At 42.6% G+C, this 24,714-nt stretch overlaps 1 protein-coding gene across 4 annotated transcripts in view; it reads right to left on the bottom strand.

Annotated features, from left to right (window-relative positions):
• Positions 1-24,714, bottom strand: part of LOC105490991 (SIN3 transcription regulator family member A) — an 88,459-nt gene that overhangs the window by 48,419 nt on the left and 15,326 nt on the right. For 3 of the 4 annotated variants that reach the window (XM_011757041.3, XM_011757039.3, XM_011757040.3), the window contains exons 2-3: positions 12,787-13,008; positions 5,222-5,398 (exon numbers count right to left, since the gene is read on the bottom strand). In XM_011757041.3, the coding sequence (XP_011755343.1) occupies positions 5,222-5,398; positions 12,787-12,975 (366 nt within the window). In that variant the 5' untranslated portion in view covers positions 12,976-13,008. Of the gene's footprint in view, positions 1-5,221; positions 5,399-12,786; positions 13,009-24,714 lie in introns of those variants that run through there. The other variant, XM_071100959.1, reaches the window with a different exon arrangement.

Raw genomic sequence — 24,714 nt, 5'->3', positions numbered from 1 at the left:
TGGGAGTCTCGCTTTGTCTCCCAAGCTGGAGTGTAATGGTGCAATCTCGGATCACTGCAACTTCTGCCTCCTAGGTTCAAGTGATTCTCCTGTCTCAGCCTCCTGAGTAGCTGGGATTCCAGGCTCATGTCACCACATCCAACTAATTTTTTTTGTATTTTTAGTAGAGATGGGATTTCACCATGTTGGCCAGGCTGGTCTTGAACTCCTGACCTCAACTGATCCACCCACCTCAGCCTCCCAATGTGCTAGGATTACACGAGTGAGCCACCACACCTGGCTAGGCATAGATAGTCTTTTGATTTGTTGCAAAATGGAACACTTACGTTCAAATCAATCAGTAATTGGTGCTATGGTCTGAATGTGTCCCGCAAAATTCTTACATGGAAACTTAATCACCAATATGATAATATTAAGAAGTGAGGCCTTCAGAAAGTGATTGTGGAGCCCTTATGAATGGGATTAGGGACCTTATAAAAGGGCTGGAGTGAACCAGTGTTGGTCCCTTTGGCCCTTCTCCCTTCCACAGTGTTAGGACACAGCTTTCAGGCACCATCTTGGAAACAGAGTTCAGGCCCTCACCAGACACCAAACCGGCACCTTGATTTTATTTTATTATTTTATTTCATTATTTATTTTATTTTTTGAGATGAAGTCTTGCTCTTGTCACCCAGGTTGGAGTGCAAAGGCGCGATCTCAGCTCAATGCAACCTCTGCCTCCCGGGTTCAAGTGATTGTCCTGCCTCAGCCTCCTGAGTAGCTGGAATTACAGGCGCCTGCCACCACACCTGGCTAATTTTCGTATTTTTAGTAGAGACAGGGTTTCACCATGTTGGCCAGGCTGGTCTCAATCTCCTGACCTCGTGATCCGCCCACCTTGGCCTCCCAAAGTGCTGGGATTACAACAGGCGTGAGCCACCACGTCCGGCCTATTTATTTATTTTGAGACATGGTCTCACTCTGTCACCCAGGCTGGAGTGCAGTGGTATAATCTCAGCTCACTGCAACCTCCGCCTCCTGGGTTCAAGCGCTTCTCGTGCCTCAGCCTCCAGGAGTAGCTGGGATTACAGGTATCTGCCACCATGCCCGCCTTATTTTTTTGTATTTTCAGTAGAGACAGGGTTTTACCATGTTGGCCAGGTTGGTCTTGAACTCCTGACCTCAAATGATCTGCCCACTTCAGCCTCCCAAAGTGCTGGGATTATAGGGGTGAGCCACCGTGCCTGGCCAACACCTTGATTTTAGATTTCCCAGCCCTCAGAATTTCTCCAGAACTGTGAGAAATAAAATTCTATTATTTAGAAATAGATTATCTAGTCTCAGGTATTTTGTTATAGCAGCACTAATGGATTGAGACAAATAGCTTTTTTTTTTTTCTTTTTGAGACGGAGTCTTGCTCTGTTGCCCAGGCTGGAGTGCAGTGACACTTTCTCGGCTCACTGCAAACTTCATACCACTCTCCTGCCTCAGGCTCCCAAGTAGCTGGGATTACAGGCGCCTGCCACCATGCCCGGCTAACTTTTTTTGTATTTTCAGTAGAGATGGGTTTCACTGTGGTAGCCAGGATGATCTCAATCTCCTGACCTCGTGATCCACCCGCCTTGGCCTCTTAAAGTGCTAGGATTACAGGCATGAGCCACCACGCCTGACCCCAAGACAAATGGCTCTTTAAGAGTTCTTCAGAGTTCCATTATGGCCATGGGTTAATCAGTGTTTCAGTGTTGCTAGAAATCAGATTGTATACTTGGTCAATACCCACTTGTTTGATGGTTAGTTTTTCTATACAAATATTATGACAATTTCTGTTGAAATTCAATGGACTATTTTAATTCATATTCTGAACTTTCCATAGTAAAATATTTCATTAATGACCAAGTTAAGTGAACACAAAATGCAGTAAGTTTGCAAAAGGAACCAAGACTTTGGAAGATATTTAAGAAAAGGACGTATCAATACACAACAAAAGAAGAGTTATCAGTAAGATATGGTATGGTATAAGGTAACTACTGCAGAGAAGGAAAAATGTACAGAAACCCAAAAGAAAGCAATTATGTGTGATAGGTGTATGTCTAAAACAGAAAGGTACTGAAAGTCGCAACAAACCGCTGTTTAAAAACTAGTTCTAGGCCGGGTGTGGTGGCTCACACCTGTAATCCTAGCACTCTGGGAGGCCAAGGAGGGTGGATGCCTTGAGGCCAGGAGTTTGAGAGCAACCTGGCTAACATGTCAAGACCCGTCTCTAGTAAAAAAAAAAAATACAAATATTAGGTGTGGTGGTGCACGCCTGTAATCCCAGCTATTTGGGAGACTGAGACATGAGAATCACTTGAACCCAGGCAGGGGAGGGTACAGTGAGTTGAGATGGCGCCACTGCACTACAGCCTGGGCAACAGAGTAAGACTGTCTCAAGAAAAAAAAGGTAAAATAGAAGTTATAGAATAACCCTATGCTTTAAAAACCCTGCATGACACTCACATAATAAATAAGACACCTACAAGTAAGAATAGTGAGGAAATTATCTCATCACCCAAAGCATAGTCCAACTCTTATATAAACTTTCTTTAAATGCATGTATACAGTTCTAGGAAGCACAACTTAAAAAAAAAAAAATTGGATGTAGTTATTTAGAAGCTACAGATTTAAGGAAGCACTTGGGGAGACCCTTAGACTCTGCTGATAAAGTTTCATAGCTCACTTGAACAGGGATTTACTATTAAGGCCCTGAATCTCCTGAAGTCCACAATCTTGTTGGAGAGAAAAACACAAGCAACTATAAAGAGAACCTGCTAAACATGTACCAAATATCACTGCTGCTGACATTCAATAACTAAATAACACCAAACATGCCTCAAATCGCTCAAATCCCTTCTTGTCACCACCAATCTACCAAAGACAAAAAAAAAATAGACAATGTTGAGGCTTGAAATAATGTGTAAGCATTCTCACTGAACGTTTTTCTTTCTTTCTTTTTTTTTTTTTTTGAGATGGAGTTTCGCTCTTGTCGCCCAGACTCGAGTATAGTGGTATGATCTTGGCTCACTGCAACCTCTGCCTCCTGGCTTCAATCAATCCTCCTGCCTCAACCTCCTGAGTAGCTGGGATTACAGGCATGCGCCACCATGCCTGGCTCATTTTGTATTTTTAGTAGAGGCGTGGTTTCACCACATTGGTCAGGCTGGTCTTGAACTCCTGACCTCAGGTGATTCACCCACCTCGGCCTCCCAAAGTGCTGGGATTACAGGTGTAAGGCACCATGTCCGGCCTACAATATTGTGGAATATAAATGACTTATTGAAGTTGATTCAAATGCTTGTAATGCATTTTAAGACCGATCCAAAAATGACAGGCAATGTGGGAATACTGGGTTAAATTACATGGAGGTACAAGAAGCATTTTACCTCTCCTCATTAGAAAGGAAATTCAACAAGTTATTTTATGTAGGAATATAGTCAAGAGCTTGTGACTAAAAGAACACAGCAAGAAATCCTAACTCTATCCATGACTCACTCTATAACCCCAAATCCAAAACCCTTCCTTGTTTCCTTGCCAGTTTCCGTAAAGCAAACAAAACATAATCCATATACTTATACCAAAGAGTCCTGTGAGGAAGATGGGTAAAAACTGGTTGTGCTTTGATAGGGCTGATTGAAAAAGGCTATAGAAATAAATATGTTTTTGTTAGTTTAATAAGCAAGTTTATAAGCTATTTTGCAACATTAAAGCATATCTACTGTCATAGAGTGTTAATACAGAATTAAATCACATGCAACCAAGTTTTAAAAAAAATATTCTCAGGACTTAGTAAAGTGCTAAGCCCACAGCAATAATACATTTTGGTACACAGTCATCACTCTACAAGAGACCGAAAATGTTTTAAAGAAAACACCAATATTCCTTATACACATTTTCCCAAAGACAGAATTCAGAGTGAAGCTTCAGGCCTAAAAAATCTGCACTCTCTTTAAAAGGCTATGCATTAGTCAATATTATGTAAGCCAATAGAGAGAGTAAATTTTACAAAATTACTCTAAATCACTTAGCTTTGCCGTACTTTATAACATTTATGTAGCATTTAATATTCTTAGGCCAATATTAAACAAGTTCCCAAGAATCCACACCAATGAGGGCAGGGATCATGAAGAACTAAAGTAAGTACCAGGGAAAACAGAAGAAAGAACCATTTGCTGCATATGGATGTGTCCTTAGAGGGTTTATTTCTCATTCCTGCCTGCAAGCAACATAAGTAGGCTGCCATAACCAAATGAAGAGTTAACATCTCTTCAGAGTTCCATCATTTATTATTTCCTGAACTTAATTTTATATAAATGTAAAATCAGAAAAATTGAAACCTGAACACTTGCTGCAACAATCACATATTTTGAAAAGTAATATTCAAGTGGTCAGAGATACAAGGTTAGCTGGGAACACAAGCTTCACTTCTCCAGGGATGCCCTATGAATTTCAAAGCACTAAAAACCTACCACACATACTCAGCGGAAAATATGAAAACACTGATAATTCATTCACAGTTATAGTTTTCCCTAAACTTTATCAAGATTCCCCCCAAAAAGGAGCATGTGTTTACTAAGGATGGACTTGATGATGTGAGTCAATTCAGCTATTCATAAACAGGAATAAAAAGATAAAGGTAATAAGAACATTACAGGCATGAGCTGGGCATAGTGGCTCACACTTGTACTCCCAACACTTTCGAAGGCCAAGGTGGGAGAATCACTTGAGGCCAGTAGTTTGAGACTAGCCTGGGCAACACAGTGAGATCCCCATCTCTGAAACTAAAAATTAAAAAAAAAAAAATTTAAAAGAATTTAAAAAGATTCAACTGTAAGACATATTACCGGGCCAATTGCTGTACAAACCTGTAGCCAATCATGTATGTGCTCAATAGAGAGATCAAAAGGAAGCAGTCAAAAAATGAATTTTAAGGTTTATTTTGTATGAAAATGGCCCCACAATCCTGGTAACATTTGAGTGACATGCATTTCATACAGTCCAAAAACATCTGAGTATATTCTTCTCTGGATCAGGCACTGGTGCCAAGATAGGAAACAGAAGCAAATTTTACAAAACAAAAACAGTAAAACTTGTGATTCGACAGCTAGTATCTCAGGTTAGAAGTTGTACCACCACAACCGACAAGCTGCAGCCAGTATTTCCTGCTAAAGATAAACTTTTTGACCCAAGAAAAAGAGCTGAATACCACCTTCAGCCTTTGAAATTGCTGCTGTCCTTGCACTGGTGCAACTGGTGGGGCTGGATGAGCGTGACTCTGGACCACCTGGCCTCCATGGGGTTGCACAGCTGTTGGGTGATGATGGCTGCTATGAACTGCTGCTATGGCGGGCCCATGACTGCCGGAGCTCTGTGGCATGGCTGAAACCTGGGGTGAACAGAATACAGACAGGAAACTTCAAGGCTTGTATATTCTTCCCCAAATGTGTCTAAATAACTAACACAAATGTACAAAGATAATTAATTGGAAACCCAAATTTCTGCTGGGCATGATGGCTCACACCTATCTCACCTACATGGGAAGATCGCCTGAACTCAGGAGTTCAAGGCTACAGTGAGCTATGATCATGCCACTGCACTCCAGCTTGGGCCACAGAGTGAGACCACGTCTCTAAAAAGAGAAAAGAAAGCCTGGGCAACATAGTGAGACACCATCTCCACAAAAAATGAAAACTTGGCCAGGCGTGGTGACATGCACCTGTGGTCTCACCTACTCTAGAGGCTAAAGGAGGATTGCTTGAGTCCAGGAGTTCAAGGCCGCAGTGAGCTGTGATCACACCACTGCTCTCTAGCCCAGGTGACAGAATGAGACCCTATCTCTAAAACAAACAAACAAACAAACAAACAAAAAAACAACAACAAAGAAAAGAAAAAGAAGGAAACCCAAATTTTCCACAAAAGGAACTGGTTAAATACATTACAGCCCACCCAAGTTATAACCAAATTATTTGTAGCTATTAAAAATTATATAGTTTAGCTGGGAACAGTGGCTCACACCTGTAACCAGCACTTTGGGAGGCCCAGACAGAAGGTTCACTCGAGTCAGGAGCTCGAGACCAGCCTGGCAAACGTGGCAAGACCCCGTCTACTAAAAATACCAAAAAAATTAGCTGGATATGGTAACACGCATCTGTAATCTCAGCTACTGGGAGGCTGAGGCATGGAAATCACTTGAACCTGGGAGGTGGAGGTTGCAGTCAGCTGAGATCACGCCACTGCATTCCAGCCTAGAAAACAGAGCAAGACTCTGTCTCCAAAAAGAAGAAAAAAAAAATTATATAGTTTATCTCAAACTATATAATTTGTGGTAAAGGATGAATGTTTTTCTTAAAGTTCCAATCCATCAGGGACCACAACCTTTATAAAAATCCAGTAAAATTACTATGAAAGTGAAAATAAAAAATACACAAACCCCCCAGGCATGGTGGTTCACGCCTGTAATCCCAGCACTTTGGGAGGCCGAGGCGGGTGGATCACCTGAGGTTGGGAGTTCCACCCTGACCAACATGGAGAAACCCTGTCTCTACTGAAAATACAAAATTAGATGGGCGTGGTGGCGCATGCCTGTAATCCCAGCTACTCAGGAGGCTGAGGCAGAAGAATTGCTTGAACCAGGGAGGTGGAGGTTGCAGTGAGCCGATATCACGCCATCACACTTCAGCCTGGGCAACAAGAGTGAAACTCCATCTCAAAAAACAAAACAACAACAAAAACAAAAAAAACATAAACTCGTAATTTTTTTTTCTTGCCTTTTTATTGAGACAGGGTCCCGTTCTCTCACCCAGCCTGGAGTGCAGTGGTACAATCATGGCTCACTGTAGCCTTGACCTCCCCAGGCTCAGATGATCCTCCCATCCCAGCTTCCCGAGTAGCTGGGACTACAGGCATGTACCACTATGCCTGGTTAACTGTCGTACTTTGTGTAGAAACAGGGTTTCACCATGCTGCCCAGGCTGGTCTCGAACTCTTGGGTATGGAGTCCACCTGCCTTGGCCTCCCAAAGTGCTGGGGTTATAGACATAAGCCACTGTGCCCTGACTGTACCTTTCATTACTGGATTTTACAAATAAAGAATGATCATGTCCAATTGCTAGAATAGTTTCTAAACACTCTCAATTTCTATACTTATGCCATTACGAACTCGTAACAAAGGATACAGATTAGCCATTTGTAAGCCACACTTTCAACAGTGATATAGAGATATATTTGAATATGAAAAAAAAGTTCATAATCCACAAGTTGAATGTATTCATGTACTGTATATAGAATTAAACTTTTAAATAGTTCTTTTTTTTTTTTTTTTTTGAGACGGAGTCTCGCTCTGTGGCCCAGGCTGGAGTGCAGTGGCCAGATCTCAGCTCACTGCAAGCTCCGCCTCCCGGGTTTACGCCATTCTCCTGCCTCAGCCTCCCGAGCAGCTGGGACTACAGGCGCCCGCCACCTCGCCCGGCTAGTTTTTTGTATTTTTTTAGTAGAGACGGGGTTTCACCGTGTTAGCCAGGATGGTCTCGATCTCCTGACCTCGTGATCCGCCCGACTCGGCCTCCCAAAGTGCTGGGATTACAGGCTTGAGCTACCGCACCCGGCCTTTTAAATATTTTTTTAACGCACATTACACTGGGTGACAGAGGAAGACCCTGTCTCAAAAAAATAATAAAAGCACATTACAAAGCGGTATGATAAAAAGATTTTAAACCTTAGACAACTAATATATAGCAAAATGTTAGCATTTAATCTTGTGGTTACAGAATTAAAGATGACTCTTACTTTGTTCTTTTTGTTTTTTTGTTTTTGAGACAGTCTAGCTCTGTCGCCCAGGCTGGAGTGCAGTAGCACAATCTCGGCTCACTGCAACCTCTGTCTCCCAGGTTCAAGTGATTCTCCTGCCTTAGCCTCCTGAGTAGCTGGGATTACAGGTGCCTGCCACCACACCCGGCTAATTTTTGTATTTTTAGTAGAGACAGGGTTTCACCATGTTGGTCAGACTGGTGTCGAACTCCTGACCTCAAATGATCTACCTGTCTTGGGCTCCCAAAATGCTGGGCTTACAGGTATGAGCTACCGCGCCCAACCTACTTTGCTTATTTTGCTTATCTTGATTTGCTATGAGCATTATATCTAATGTAAAATAAATTTTTTACCCAAATTGTTGATGGTTTGGCCTCAAACAAATGTCTTTTCTATTCTTTTATCTCAATCTTTCTCTTGTCCTCTTATAAGTTTGAGGAAATAAAAGCCAAAACCACTTTCCTTCTATATCTATTGCAAGAAGTGCTATAAAACATTTTCAGAACTTTTTTCCTTTTTCAGAACTGTTGATCACCACAGAAGACAACAATCTGTCCAAATGCCTGAATGCCCCGTCCCCAAAATAAGGAGACTAAATAACATGAAACTTTCTTTCTCTCAACAATGTTAAGTTTTATACCACAATTTAAAGAGAGAATAAAACTTTTTTCAAATCCTCACATTTATAAAAATTATCCTGGAGGTAGATGAAGAAATGAGAGGGAGAAACCAAGTGACTATGCATAAATCCACAGAAACGATACAAGGCATATTAAGAGTAAAAAGAAACTATTTAGACAATTCTAAAAGCTCTAATGTACCTCAAAGATGGGCTATTATTCTGAGCTTCTATATTCCAGGATGCATGTTTTTTACAGGGTTTACAGGCTTTTACTAGACTGACTTATACAAGCACATTCTAGTTTCCATTCAGAAGAAATGTAACTATCCCATATGTAGAAAACAGTCATTAACCTGTTTAGATCATGAAAGTAATCACCCAAGGTAAACAAGCAACTTTCTTTTCTTCCAAGTCCTAAAAGATGCCATCTGTTGGCAGTCTTCTGACTGCTGCCCCAGCCCCACAGGAAGGGATCAGACTGCTTCAAGGGGACTCCTGAGGAAGAGTGATGCCTCAGGAATCACCATTTCCTACTTCAGCTGCATTTCCTCTTCTTTGTATTTTTATACTAAATTCCTAGAAATGGAAATGCCAGGTCAAAAACTAACAAAATAATCTGACACAAACTGCCAAATTGTTTTTAAAAAACATTACCTCAGTTTATGGGTACCCCAGTACCCATATATTTTTAAGGTCACTAACAAATGAGGTTGAAGGCCTCTCCAGACCAGTTATATGTTAAAGTAGAAAGATATCCACTATATATTAAATGAAAAGAGCAAACAGCAGACCAGTATGTAAGGTATGATCCAAATTGTACAAAAAGAAAAATGGAAAGGCCAGGCAAGGTGGCTCATGCCTGTAATCCCAGCACTTATTGGGAGGCCGAGGCGGGCAGATCACTTGAGTACAGGAGTTCAAGACCAGCCTGGGCAACATGGCAAAACCCCGTCCCTACAGAAAAAATACAAAAATTAGCCAGGTGTGATGGCATGCATTTGTAGTCCCAACTACTTGGGAGACTGAGGTGCGAGGATTGCTTGAGCCCAGGAGATGAAGGGTGCAGTGAGCTGAGATCATGCCATAGCATTCCAGCCTGGGTGAGAGTGTGACTCTCTCTCAAAGAAAAAAAAAAAAAAAGGTAAATTTAGATAGCTAGATAGATTGATATACATATGCTTGTATATGCATACAAAACTGGATACCCAAGAAATTCACCAGTGGGAGAAAATCTGACACATGACAGAAAAAAGTCATTTTGTATCTTTTTTAAAAAAAAATCAAAGTGTGGCAGGGCACAGAGGCTCACGCCTATAACCCCAGCACTTGGGGAGGCCAAGGCGGACAGATCACTTGAAATCAGAAGTTTAAGACCAGCCTGGCCAACATGGCAAAACCCTGTCTCTACTAAAAATACAAAAATTAGCCAGGCATGGTGGTGTGCACCTGTAATCCCAGCTACTCAAGAGGCTGGGGCACGAGAATCACTTGAACCTCAGAGCCAGAGGTTGCAGTGAGCCAAGATCATGCCACTGCACTCCAGCTGGGGCAACAGAGCGAGATACCATCTCAAAAAAATAAAATAAGGTCGGGTACAGTGGCTCACACCTATAATCCCAGCACTTTGGAAGGCAGACACAGGCGGATCACCGGAGGTCGAGACCAGCCTGGCCAGCATAGCGAAACCCCATCTCTACTAAAAATACAAAAATTAGCTGGGTGTGGTGGTGCACGCCTGTAATCCCAGCTGCTCGGGAGGCTGAGGCAAGAGAATTGCTTCAACCTAGGAGGCAGAGGCTGCAGTGAGCCAAGACTGCACCATTGCACTCCAGCCTGGGCAACAGACAGAGATTCTGTCTCAAAAAAAATAAAATAAATAAAATAGACTAGGCGTGGTGGCTCATGCCTGTAATCCCGGTACTTTGTAAGGCCAAGAGGAGCAGATCACCTGAGGTCAGGAGTTCAAGACCAGTCTGGCCCACATGGGGAAACCCCATCTCTAGTAAAAATACAAAAAATTAGCCAGGCATGGCAGCAGGTGCATGTAATCCCAGCTACTCGGGAGGCTGAGGCAGGAGAATTGCTTGAGCCCAGGAGGCAGAGGCTGCAGTGGGCCGAGATCACACCACCGCACTCCAGCCTGGGCAATAAGAGCAAAACTCTGTCTCAAAAAAAAAAAAAAAAAAAAGAAAGAAAGAAAAAGAAAAAAAGAAAAGAAAAAATAAAAATAAAAAAAAAACTGAAGTGATATATTACTTTCACAATAAAAAAGGGCAAAAACCAAATTTCTTCACTTCTACAAAACAGAGTAACAGATGATCAGTGTTGGTCAGGACATAGAACAACAGGAATATACAATGCTTGGGGGAACTTGCTAAAGATGCATATACCCTGTGACACAGCAATCCCTTTCATAGGTACTTGACAAACTCCTGTATGTCCTCAAACCTGCTGACTGGTTTGCAACAGGGTAAGGAGTTTGCACCACAATGTAAATCAGCTATGGCAGACCCTTGAATAACACGAGTTTTTGTTTTGTTTTTAAGGAGACAGGGTCTTGCACTGTTGTCCAGTCTGAAGTACAGTTGCTTGACCACAGCTCACTGCAGCCTTGACTTCCTGGGCTTGAGCAATCCTCTCACCTCAGTCTCCCAGGTAGCTAGGACTACAGACGCACATCACTATGCCTGGCTAATTTTTTATTTAATTTTTAAAATTAATTAATTAATTCTTTCTTTTTGAGACAAGTTCACACTCTGTCACTCATGCTGGGTGCGGTAGCATATTCACTGGAGCCTCAACCTCCCAGGCTCAAATGATCCTCCCACCTCAGCATCCCAAGCAGCTGGGAACACAAGTGTGCACCATTATGCCCTGCTAATCTTTGTTTATTTTTAGGAGACATGGGGCTTGCTATCTTGCCCAAGCTGATCTCTAACTCCTTGGCTCAGGCCATCCTCATGCTTCCAACTTCCCCAAGTGTTGGGATTATGGGTGCAAGCCACTGCACTCAGCAACAACACAAGTCCACTTACACGTGGATTTTCTCCCATCTCTGCCACCCCTGAGATGGCCAGACTAACCCTTCATCTTCTTTCTCCCTCCTCAGCCTACTCAATGTGAAGACAAGGATGAAGACCTTTATGATGATCCACTTCCACTTAATAAACAGTAGATATATTTTCTCTTCCTTACGATTTTCTTAGTATTTTCTTTCTTCTAGATTATTTTAAGAATACAGTATATGACAAATATACGAAATACATGTTAATCAACCATTTATGTTATCGGTAAAGCTTCTGAACAACAACAGGCTATTTGTATTTAAGTTTTGGGGAGTCAAAAATTATACATGGGCCGGACACAGTGGCTCAGACTTGTAATCCCAGCTCTTTGGGAGGCTGAGGCGGGAGGATAGCTTGTGGTACGCACCTAGTCCTAGCTACTAGGGAGGCTGGGGCACAGGAGGACTGCTTGAGCCCCGGAGTTCGAGGCTGCAGTGAGTCATGATCACACCACTGCACTCCAGCAGGAGCCACAGAGCAAGACCCTATTTCCAAAAAAAAAAAAAAAAAAAAAAAAGAAAGAAAAGAAAAAAGTTATACATGTATTTTTGACTGCATGGGGGAGGGGGGCGGTCAGTGCCTCAACTCCCACACTGTCCAAGAGTCAGTCATATTTCACTATAATGATGTTTAATTCAGCTGTCTTTTTAAAAAATAAATAGCAAAACTGTCTTAATAAGTGCATTGATTTAAATTCTGGCACAAGCTTCTTATTTTGTCATGAATTGCCAATGAGTGCACTAAGAGAATATCAGAATGTTCACAGCAGCACCTTTGTAAAAGCAAAAACCTGGAAACAGCCCAATAGTCCAACGGTAGAATTGACAAATAAATTAAGTATATGCATATAATTTACACTAGAGTGAAAATGGTGGAATTACAGCGATCTATAAAAATGTGAGTTTTTTTAAAAAGTGAGTCAAAGAAGAAAATGTTTCCATTTATATAAAAGTTCAGCAATATCAAAACTAAACAATTATGTTAGTTTTTTTTTAAGTAAATAAAGTCAAGGGAATGATAAATACAAAGTTTAGATTAGTGGCTACCTCTGAAGGGAGGGAAAAGAAGGGAGCAGAGTGGGATATGCAGAGAACTTCAAAGGTCATGACAACATTCTTTTTTTTTTATAAATTTGTATGGTGAGTACACAATTTTTTTTTTTAACCTTACACATTCTCAACAATTTTTAAATATCTAACAGTATTAAAAAAATGTTTTATAACTGCCTAAAATCACTATTCCTCCTCCCTCATTCTAGTCCCTTGGTTCGCTCCAGCTTACCTGGTAGCTGGGTGTTACAGAGTACTGAATTCCCGTGGCTGACTGCATGGTCTCAGACACTGCTTCATACACAGGAGGGGCAGGGGCAAGCACCCGGTGCTGGTGAGGAAAAGCCTCTGTGCTGCCAGGGATCCGACGCTGCTGGGCTGCATACACCGGTGACTCCTGGTCATCCAAACGCCGCTTCATTCTGCGCTCATGCTCAGGGATGCACTACAAAACCTGCAGAAACCAAAAGCAATAGCATGCAAGTCAATTCTCACTCCAGTATGATGTACGTAACTTAGGACCAGTCACCCAAGTTTAGTAAAAGCCTGACTCCCAGAACTGATCATCTGTTTCATCTTAGTAATGTTTAAGTGTATGTGGGCATACCGCCCAACCACAGTGAACAAGTTATAAATGAAAAACACATTTAAATAACATAGTTTTAATTAATTTGGTACTGTGAAGTTGAAAAATAGGCTCCAATTTAAAAATACAAACACAACCTTTTATCCCATTATTCTCTAGTTTTCTCCTCCAGTGCTATTACTCCTAATATTAATTACATATCCACACGCTGCAAAAATATTCAAGCACTTCTTAAATCCTCTCAAAACCTACTACTATAATTGTGGTGTAATTTAAAATTTGTTTCAACAATTAAAATGGTATCATGGAAAGAACACTGTGCCAGGAATGGGAAGACAAAGATTCTAGACTTGCCAATTTAAAATGCTATGTAATTTCAACAAGTTCCCCATTCTATATGAATTTGTTTCTCCAACTATAAAGTAAGAAAGTTGGAACAGATCACGCCTAAGTTTTCTTCTGGTTCTAACAGTTATAAGAAGAGATTCTCTTAGCTTAATAATACCTCTGTGGGAGACAATTTCCTTCCTGCAGGACACAAAAAGTCTATGAACATTTGGCCCAGGAATCTACTTGGGTCTTTGGAGTCTTTCCACATCAGTATCACTAACACAAGCGTAACACACCATCAGTGAGAAAGAATGCATCAGCCATCCAAAGAAAAAAGGCCCCACCACTTTTCCAGTCCCCAAAAAATATCTTAAATAAGACACCACTGCTATGGAAAGAAGACAAAAATTACAGTAATAGTGGGAGATTTGGCAAACCACTCCCCTCATCTAAAGTAAAGTACGTTAAAAAAATAATAATAATCTTTACCTAATTCTTAAGTCTACCCAAGATCTTTTCTTTATCCTCTGGGAGCACACAAACCCTGAAGGGAAAGTAGTCTTTACAAGGACTCTCCATGGCTGTTTCACCTTTTCTTTGTCCTCACGATAGTCCTCAATCTGGCCGCTACTCTAATCCTTAGATATGAAATCCTGTCTCAGGTTTTTCTCACATTTCACACACCTAAGTGGGAACCTGACACAGCAGCACAATGATTAATTTGCAAGCTGGCCACTTTTATCTTTCTGTAAACTCGAGCCACAAATACACTCTCTGTGGCCTATATAACTTCAGACTAAGTCTCTCAGCTTTGTGTGTGATAATATGTGGAACTCAGTTAAATGGAGTTGAGAACGTTTCTTTTCTTTTTTTTTTTTTTTTTTTTGAGACGGAGTTTTGCTCTCTCGCCCAAGCTGGAGTGCAGTGGCACGACCTCGGCTCACTGCAAGCTCCGCCTCCTGGGTTCACGCCATTCTCCTGCCTCAGCCTCCCCGAGTAGCTGGGACTACAGGCGCCCACCACCGCGCCCGGCTCATTTTTTGTATTTTTAGTAGAGATGGGGTTTCACCGTGGTCTCGATCTCCTGACCTTGTGATCCGCCCGCCTCGGCCTCCCAAAGTGCTGGGATTACAGGCGTGAGCCACCGCGCCCGGCGAACATTTCTGACAGTTGCTGATAAGTAATTTAAAATGTCTTAGCTAGTTATGCTTTCCTAGGTTTTTCTAGTACAAAGCAGCATGTTTAGCTTAGTATTCCAAAAGCTTTTAGACATATTAAGAGGTTGAGAATATAGATTTATGCATGCTATTTGATATTTGAAGAGCCACTAATCAACTACGAACACTAAACCTCAACGTGCTTTGGGATGAGGAACTGAGTCTAATCATAGGTAGAGTAAAATGTCTTTTTGGCTATTTCTTATATATGTTCATGACTTTCAGTGGTTTGGTCTTGGGTTCTGTTGGTTGAAAACTGATGCTTAACTCATTGGAGACTAACCTCTGTAACCAAAAATGAAGTCAATACTTTATAGGCTGGATGCAGTGGCTCACACCTGTAATCCTACAACTTTGGGAAGCTGAGGCAGGCAGATCACCTAAGGTCAGGAGTTCAGGACCAGCCTGGCCAACACAGTGAAATGGTGTCTCTAGTAAAAATACAAAAATTAGCCAGGCGTGATGGCGCACATCTGTAATCCCTGCTACTTGGGAGGCTAAGGCACGAGAATCGCTTGAATCCAGGAGTCAGAGGCTGCAGTGAGTGGAGGTCCCGCCGCTGCACTCCAGCCTGGGCAACAGACTGCAAATCTGTCTCAAAACAAAACAAAAACAAAAAACAATTATAGAAATGTTATGATAGGGCAGCACTGGGTTTAAAAAAAAAACTTTATAGGCTGGTCACAGTGGCTCACACCTGTAATCCCAGCACTTCGGGAGGCCGTGGTGGATGGATCACCTGAGGTCAGGAGTTTGAGACCAGCCAGGCCAACATGGTGAAACCCTGTTTCTACTAAAATTACAAAATTAGCCGGGCATGATGGCATGTGCCTGTAATCCTGGCTACTCAGGAGGCTGAGGCAGGAGAATCGCTTGAACCTGGGAGGAGGAGGTTGCAGTGAGCGAGATTGCACCACTACACTACAGGCTGGGCGACAGAGCGACTCTGTCTCAAAAAACAACAACAACAACAAAAACTTTATAAATAATAAGCCAAAATCAGATGTGAAGAGCACAGCACGACTATAGAAAAAACACCAGAGTACCTTTTAAGAACTGGATTCTATCGGATGGGAGAATGTTTGAGGGCAAAAAATAAAAACAAACAAAAAAGAACTGGATTCTACTCCAAACTCTTATCTACCATGAAGCTTTCTAATTTTGGCCCTATTTTCAAACAGGGGCAAAAGGAGGGGATCAGCCTACATTAGTGATTTCCAAATGCTGGTTTATGAACCATAAGGAAAAAGAAGAAGTGAGCTTTTCATAGATTAAGTATCACAGTACTATGGTCTATTCTGATATCATATCCTATCTTTTGGCTGTTAAAATATCGTTTGTTTTATAAAGCGACTGGGATTTCATATGGTACTTAACTTCATCTACCTCCAGAGTTTGCTTTCCATACCACCTCTACAACACTGCAGAGGCTGAACTTTCTCTGAACCATACTTTATTTCTTTAACAATTACCACTCACAGTTCTATTCCTAACTCTCTCTCTCAAATACATTGCTTCCACTCTAATCATACCCCTTGTTTCAGGGCCTGATCATCCTTCACAACAACCTTATAAGCAAGGTGTTCTCTAATTTATGAATGAGGAAATTGAAACACAAAGATTAAGTAAACCGCCCAAGGTTGCACAGCTAGTAAGAGGCAAAGCTGGGATATAAATCCAGGAAATCTGTCTCCAGAGCCTGGTTCTTAACTACTTCACTACCTTACCTCTCACAGAAGAGAAGAAATGAAGGAAGAGTCAGTCCCTTTACTTATTTAAGGCACACATGCAGGGAGCAAGTTCAGCTGTTTTTAACCTTTCACATACTTAGCTAACTCATCCTTCTTCAGCCTAAACCTAATAAAGCAGAAATGCTTCAGCAGCATTCATTCATTAAAAGCAAATGCTTAGTGAGTAGATATGAAGTCCGTAGATGATTTCAGCCCTTGCCCTCTAAAAGTATAAAAACTAGTTGGGGAAACCATACATAGTCTCACTAGTAATAAAAAATGTGTAAAGTAGGCCGGGCTCATGCCTGTAATCCCAGCACTTTGGGAGGCCGAGGGGGGGCAGATCACTTGAGGTCAGGAGTTCAAGACCATCCTGGCCAACATGGTGAAACCCTCCCTCTACTAAAAATACAAAAATTAGCCGGGTGTGGTGGTGGGCGCCTGTAATCCCAGCTACTCAGAGGCTGAGACATGAGAATCACTTGAACCTGGGAGGCGGAGGTTGCAGTGAGCTGAGATGACGCCATTGCACTCCAGCCTGGGCAACAGAGCAGAACTAAGTCTCAAAATAAATAAATAAATAAAAAAGGCTGGGCACCATGGCTCACACCTGCAATCCCAGCACTTTGGTTGGCCGAGGTGAACGGATCATCTGAGGTCGGGAGTTCGAGACCAGCCTGATCAACATGGAGAAACTCTGTCTCTACTAAAAATATAAAATTAGCCGGGTGTGGTGGTGCATGCCTGTCATCCCAGCTACTCCAGAGGCTGAGGCAGGAGAATTGCTTGAACCTGGAAGGCAGAGGTTGCAGTGAGCTGAGATCACGCCATTGCACTCCATCCTGGGCAACAAGAGCAAAACTCCGCCTCGGGGGAAAAAAAAAAGTAATCTACTCCAAAGCAATTTAAAAAAAAATGATGCAGTGTGGGTAAGGATACAGGGAAACACTGATGGAGGAGGCTTTAATTGGTACAGCCTATTTAGTTGGCAACTTGTAGGTATTTATTAAAATTTTAAATGTGCATACCCATTCCAAGTATTATGGAAAACTATGTAAGAATCAGATCAAAGCTTCTCCACAAATATAAATAATGAACGCTAAAACATACTAGATTTTGGAATACTAAAACTAGCAATTCCACTTTCAGGTCTCTATCCTACACATCTGCCAAGTATATTTATTGCAGCAAAGTATGAAAATCTAAATGTATATCAATAGCTAAATAAACGTGATCATGCATATTATGCAAAACTGTGTAGGAATCAGAAAGATCAGGGTTTATCCACAAGTACAAAGAATGAACTCTAAGACATACTAAGTGAAAACAGCAGGCTAGGTCGGATACGGGGGCTTACACCTATAATTCCAGCACTTTGGAAGGCCAAGGCGGGTGGATCACCTGAGGTCGGGAGTTCGAGACCAACCTGACCTACATGGAGAAACCCTGTCTGTACTAAAAACACACAAACATTAGCCGGGCGTGGTGGTGCATGCCTGTAATCCCAGCTACTGGGGAGGCTGAGGCAGGAGAATCGCTGAACCCAGGAGGTAGAGGTTGAGGTGAGCCAAGACGGTGCCATTGCACATTCCAGCCTGGGTAACAAGAGTGAAACTACATTTCCAAAAAAAGAAAAAAAAAAAAAGAAAACAGTAAGCTGTGGAATACATATAGCATGATCTCATGTATGTATACACACACAAAACGTACTAAAGATTTGTACATTTTATTATATGCAACATTTGCATCGAAAGAAAAATGTGGCTGGGCACAGTGACTCATGCCTGTAATCTCAACACTTTGGGAAGCTGAGGCTCAAGGATGGCTTGAGCCCAGGAGCTCGAGACCAGTCTGGGCAACAATGGGATGACCCTGTCTCTACAAAATAAAAAAAAATTTTAGCTGGAAATGGTGGTGTACAACTATGGTACTAGCTACTCCACGGACTGAGGTGGAAGGATCGCTTGACCTCAGAAGTTGAGTTTGCAAGGCTGTAGTGAGCAGTGATCATGTCACTGCATTCCAGCCTGGGCAACAGAGTGAGACACCGAGACCCCGTCTCAAAAAAAAAAAAGAAAAAAAAGAAAAAGAAAAAACATGCTAGCGAGGCACAGTGGCTCACAAAGTGCCTGTAATCCCAGTACTTTGGGAGGCCGAAGCAGGTGAATCTCTTGAGCACAGGAGTTCAAGACCAGCCTGGACAACATAGCGAGACTGTCTCTATAAAAAATACAAAATTAGCCATGCACGGTGGCATGCACCTGTAGTCCCAGCTATTTAGGGGGCTGAGATGGGAGGATCATGTGAGCCCAGGAGACGGAGGTTGAGGTAAGCTGAAATCTTGCTACCGCACTCCAGCCTGGGCAAAAAAGAAAAATGCTATAAACAACATTAAACTCTAGATAATGATAAACATGCTCAAGTACTAAGATGAAGAATACTAATGTCTGCAATTTATTTTGAAATACATCAAAAAATTAGATTCATTGACGGAGGGCTGGATAGGTGGACACGCTTATGTTAAACCAAGTAGTAGAAAAATGATAATGGTAAAATCTAGGTAGTGTGTATATGGGTGTTCATTATATTTACTAAAATTCTATCAACTTTGTTGTATATTTGGAAATTTTCTTGATAAAGTCTTGGAAAAAAAAAATCCACAGATTCTGAGGGTTAGGAAAAAAAAAAAAAAAAAACAGGAAGAAAAGCCAACAATACAAACCAGCTCCTGAGTGGAAAAAATAAGTACTATAAATTGGGAAAGGGGTACAGACAGGTACACTTCGGAAGACTCTATAAAGGTAAATAATCAGCTACATCTTGAAAATTAGAGACGAATTAGAACACAGGGGTATAGAGCATGAAATTAAAATATTATAGTAAGTTTAGACGTATAGGCAATAGTTATTTACAATCTTTGCCAAGTCATTCATCCCACAAGTAATTAGCAAGTGTGTACGTCATACCTGGCGCTGTGTGGAGGGTTATAAGTCCAGCACTGAGTCAGAGATTTCCTCCCTGACAACAGCCAAGTCTTCCATATATGACTGCTATCAGCTGACATCCTCCTCACAAGAATCCTGTCAGATAGGCAGTCCCAGAACCCTCCTTTTTTTTTTTTTTTTTTGCAATAGTATACCATTATGTCCACCAGGCTGGAGTGCAGCAGTGCAATCATGGCTCACTGCATCCCCAATCTCCTGGGCTCAAGTAATCCTCCCACCTCAGCCTCCCGAGTAGCTGGGACATAGGCAGCGCCACCATTATCTGGCTAACTTTTGTATTTTGTACAGACAGGGTCTCGCTATGCTGCCCAGGGTGGTCTCGAACTCCTGGCCTCAAACAATTCTCCTGCCTTGGCCTCCCAAAATGCTGGGAGTATAGGCATGAGCCACTGCGACCAGTCAGAACCCTCTTCTTTTGAGGGAAACTGATACTCAAATAACTTGTTTAAGGTCACATACCTAGCTAAAGGAGCAAGAGGTTGAATTCTTCCTCCTTGGAATATATGACCAATCTAAAGTAGAAACACTGGACAGATCATAAAACCATGCTTGCAGAGGGGTACAGTATAATTCTAGAATATAAAATATTTGAAAACCAAACGATGGAACCACAAAGTCAGTCACAAAAGTATTGTCAAGTCCTGCTTTAGCCAACATGGTTGGTCTCCAACTGTTTCAAATTTGGAGTTTACAGTACTATCGGAAGTCTAGTCTATGAAAACATAAAAAGAAAAAAAACAAAAGCACTTTGACGTACAGAAACTATGGAGAGAAGACTAAATAATGGCAGCAGAACATTTAAAAGTCACCTGGCGGGCACAGTGGCTTGTGCCTGTAATCCTAGCACTTTGGGTGACTGAAGAGGATCATTTGAGGCCAGCAGGTGGAGGTTACATTAACCAAGATTGTACCACTGCACTCCAGCCTGAGTGACAGAGGAAGATCCCGAACACACACACACAAAAAAACAACTACAGGTCCTAAAAGTCACCTGGCCATGTGTTATAATAAAAGGTGGGGGCTGGGCATGGTGGCTTACACTTGTAATCCTAGCACTTTGGGAGGCTGAGGCGGGCAGATCACTTGAGGTCAGAAGTTCTAAACCAGTCTGGCCAACATGGTGAAACCCTGTCTTTACTAAAATACGAAAAACAAATTAGTCGGGTGTGGTTGTGGGTGCCTGTAACCTCACCTATTCAGGAGGCTGAGACACAAGAATCACTTGAACCCAGGGTGTGGAGGTTGCAGTGAGCCGAGATCGCTCACTGCATTCTAGCCTGGTCAACAGACCGAGACTCCATCTCAAAAACAAACAAACAAACAAAAAACGGGTGGGATGCTGGGTGTAGTGGCTCACATATGTAACCCTAGCACTTTGGGAGGCCGTGGTGGGAGGACTGCTTGAGTCCAGGAGTTTGAGATGAGCCTGGGCAACAAAGTGAGACACCATATCTACAAAAAAATTTAAAAATTAGCTGGGCATGGTAGTGAGAGCCTGTAGTCCTTGCTGCTTAGGAAGCTGAGGTGGGAGGATCACTTGAGCCTGGGAGGTCGAGGCTATAGGTAGCTGTGATTATGCCACTGTACTCCAGCATGGGTGATGGAATAAGACCCTGTCTCAAAAAAACAAAAGTCTATCCCAGTCAGTTTGTTTAAATGCATACTCTTAAAACAAAAAATAAAATAAATAAATAAATAAATGCATACTCCTTATTTTTTATAAATGCATACCCTTGATATAATGGAAAGTTTCTCTTCAAAAGCAAACTTCTATCAAAGTTATTAAGTCAATGTAACTTCAACCCAGTGCAAATTTGAGTAGTCTAATTCAAAATTTGTCCAAAAGTCCACCTCTGGTTTAAAATCTGCTAAGAAAAAATCTATTACAGAATGAAAGGCACTCTATTTAGATTTCCTATAGTGATTAGAATTATTACTTCACAAAATTAACAACCAGCTCTTCTCAAAAGACACCGTTAGATCTAATATCCAAGCCTCCTTTGAACTCAGTTTTTACATTTTTCTAAAGCAGCGGTCCTCAACTAGGGGAGATTCTGCCTCCCCAGGGCACATGTAGTAATGATGGAAGACATTTTTGGTTGTCACAACTCAGGAGGATGGAGTGCTACTGACATCTCACAGGTATTGTAAAAGGATGTTGTCAAACATCCTACAATGCACATGACAGTCTCCTCACAACAAATTATTTGGCCCCAAATGTCAACAGTGTGCCAAAGTTGAGAAACCTAAATCTAATCACAACCCCAACTGTCGTGTGTGTGTGTGTGTGTGTGTGTATATATATATATTATTATTATTATTATTATTTTTTTTTTTTTTTTTTTTTTTTTTTTTTGAGACAGAGTCTCGCTCTGCCGCCCAGGCTGGAGTGCAGTGGCGTGATCTTGACTCACTGCAAGCTCCACCTCCCGGGTTCCCGCCATTCTCCTGCCTCAGCCTCCCGAGTAGCTGGGACTACAGGCGCCCGCCACCTCGCCCGGCTAGTTTTTTTTTGTATTTTTTTAGTAGAGACGGGGTTTCACTGTGTCAGCCAGGATGGTCTCGATCTCCTAACCTTGTGATCCGCCCGTCTCGGCCTCCCAAAGTGCTGGGATTACAGGCTTGAGCCACCGCGCCCGGCCTATATTATTTTTTAGATAGAGTCTTGCTCTGTTGCCCAGGCTGGAGTGCAGTGGCGCAATCTTGGCTCACTGTAAGCTCCACCTCCCAGGTTCACACCATTCTGCGGCCTCAGCCTCCTGAGTAGCTGGGACTACAGGTGCCTGCCACCACGCCCGGCTAATTGTTTTTTGTGTTTTTTTTTTTAGTAGAGAGGGGGTTTTACCGTGTTAGCCAGGATGGTCTCAATCTCCTGACCTCGTGATCCGCCCGCCTCACCCTCCCAAAGTGCTGGGATTACAGGCGTGAGCCACTGCTCCCGGCCTTGTCATGTATCTTTTGTGAGCTTTGGTGGGATTATCTTAGGCTGTGGCTTGACAAATTATACAAAGGTAGTCCAGGACAGTCATCTTGGTTATGGAACGACATCAATGCTTTTTTTTTTAAGACGGAGTTTCACTCTTGTTGCCCAGACTGGAGTGCAATGGTGTGGTCTTGGCTCACTGGGACCCCTGCCTCCTAGGTTTATGTGATTCTCCTGCCTCAGCCTCCCAAGTAGCTGCAATTACAGGCACCTGCCACCACACCCGGCTAATCTTTGTATTTTTAGTAGATATGGGGTTTCACCATGTTGGCCAGGCTAGTCTGGAGCTCCTGACCTCAGGTGATCCACCCGCCTCAGCCTCCCAAAGTGCTGGGATTACAGGCGTGAGCCACTGCACCCGACCATCAATGCTTCTTTTACGGCATATGATACACCTTTAACCTGCATTATACCATTACACATTGGCCAGACACTCTGGCCTAGAGTTTTTTAGAACTCTTTTTTTACGCCTGGTCCCCTTTCATCCCTTTCTTGGTTTACTGTCAAGTTTGATCTGTAAAACTCTTCTGACTCAAAATTTTACAGCTGTTCTGATACCATAATGCTCATCGAGTCTATAAAAATAAAAATAAAAAATAAGGCCAGGTGTGGTGGCTCACACCTGTAATTCCAGCACTTTGGGAGGCTGAGGCGGGCGGATCACCTGAGGTCAGGAGTTCGAGACCAGCCTGGTCAACAGGGTGAAACCCCATCTCTACTAAAAATACAAAAATTAGCCAGGCGTGGTAGCGGGCGCCTGTAATCCCAGCTACTTTGGAGGCTGAGGCAGGAGAATCACTTGAACCTGGGAGGCAGAGGTTGCAGTGAGCCAAGGTCACGACATTGCACTCCAGCCTGGGCAACAGAGCAAGACTCCCTCTCAAAAATAAAAATAAAAAATAAAAATATTATTATTACTTACTATTTTAATAAGAATGTAAGTAGCAATTTCCTTTTTTTTTGAGATAGAGTCTCACTCTGTCACCCAGGCTGGAGCGCAGTGGTGCAATCTCAATTCACTGCAACCTCTGCCTCCCAGGTTCAAGCAATTCCCGTGCCTCAGTCTCCCAAGTAGCTGAAATTACAGGTGCGTGCCACCACACTTGGTTAATTTTTGTATTTTTAGTAGAGATAGGGTTTTGCCATGTTGGCCAGGCTGGTCTCAAACTCCTGACCTCAAGTGATCTGCCCGCTTCAGCCTCCCAAAGTGCTGGGATTACAGGCGTGAGCCATCGTGCCCAGCCTTAAGTAGCAAATCTAAATTTTTATTCCGTACTTTCCTGGGCACTGGGGGATATAAATATCCAAAATGTGCAACATCCTTTAAAATGCAACCAACTACTCATCAAATGTCATGCAAGAACCTGGAACATAGCCATTCTATACATTTTTTCTTTCTTTTAAGAAACAGGGGGTCGGGCTCAGGCCTATAATCCCAGCACTTTGGAAGGCTGAGGTGGGCGAATCACAATGTCAGGAGATTGAGACCATCCTGGCTAACACGGTGAAACCCTGTCTCTACTAAAAATACAAAAAATTAGCCAGGCATGGTGGCAGGCGCCTGTAGTCCCAGCTACTCGGGAGGCTGAGGCAGGAGAATGGCGTGAACCTGGGAGGCAGAGCTTGCAGTGAGCTGAGATCGCACCACTGCACTCCAGCCTGGGTGACAGAGCAAAGACTCTGTCTCACAAAAAAAAAAAAAAGAAAAAAGAAAAAGAAACAGGGTCAGCCGGGCACAGTGGCTCACGCCTGTAATCCCAGTACTTTGGGAGGCCAACTCGGGTGGATCACGTGAGGTGAGGAGCTCAAGACAGCCTAGCCAACATGATGAAACCCCATCTTTACTAAAAAAAACAAAAAAATTAGCCGGGCATGGTGATGTGTGCCTATAATCCCAGCTACTCAGGAAGCTGAGGCAGTAGAATTGCTTGAACTTGGAAGGTGGAGGTTGACCGAGATCTTGCCACTACACTGCAGCGTGAGCAACAGAGCCAGACTCCGTCTCAAAAACAAAAAACAAACAAACAAAAAACAGTGTCTTGCTCCATTGCCAGGCTGGAGTACAGTGGCATGATCATAGCTCATTACAGACTGCTGGGCTCAAACAATCCTCCCACCTCAGCTTCCTGAGTAGCTGGGATTACAGAGTGGCTAATTAAAAAAAAATTTTTTTTAGAGACAGTCTCCCTACATTGCACAGGCCGGTCTTGAACTCTTGGCCACAAGCGATCCTCCTGCCTCAGCCTCCCGAGTAGCTGGTACACACCACTACACTTGGCTTCCACTCTGTAAACAGGTACACACCACTA

Source organism: Macaca nemestrina, chromosome 7, assembly GCF_043159975.1.
Source record: "Macaca nemestrina isolate mMacNem1 chromosome 7, mMacNem.hap1, whole genome shotgun sequence".
In the NCBI taxonomy this organism is placed as follows: domain Eukaryota; kingdom Metazoa; phylum Chordata; class Mammalia; order Primates; family Cercopithecidae; genus Macaca; species Macaca nemestrina.
Note: the sequence above shows the minus strand (reverse complement) of the source record. Positions and strands in the feature narration are given on the sequence as shown.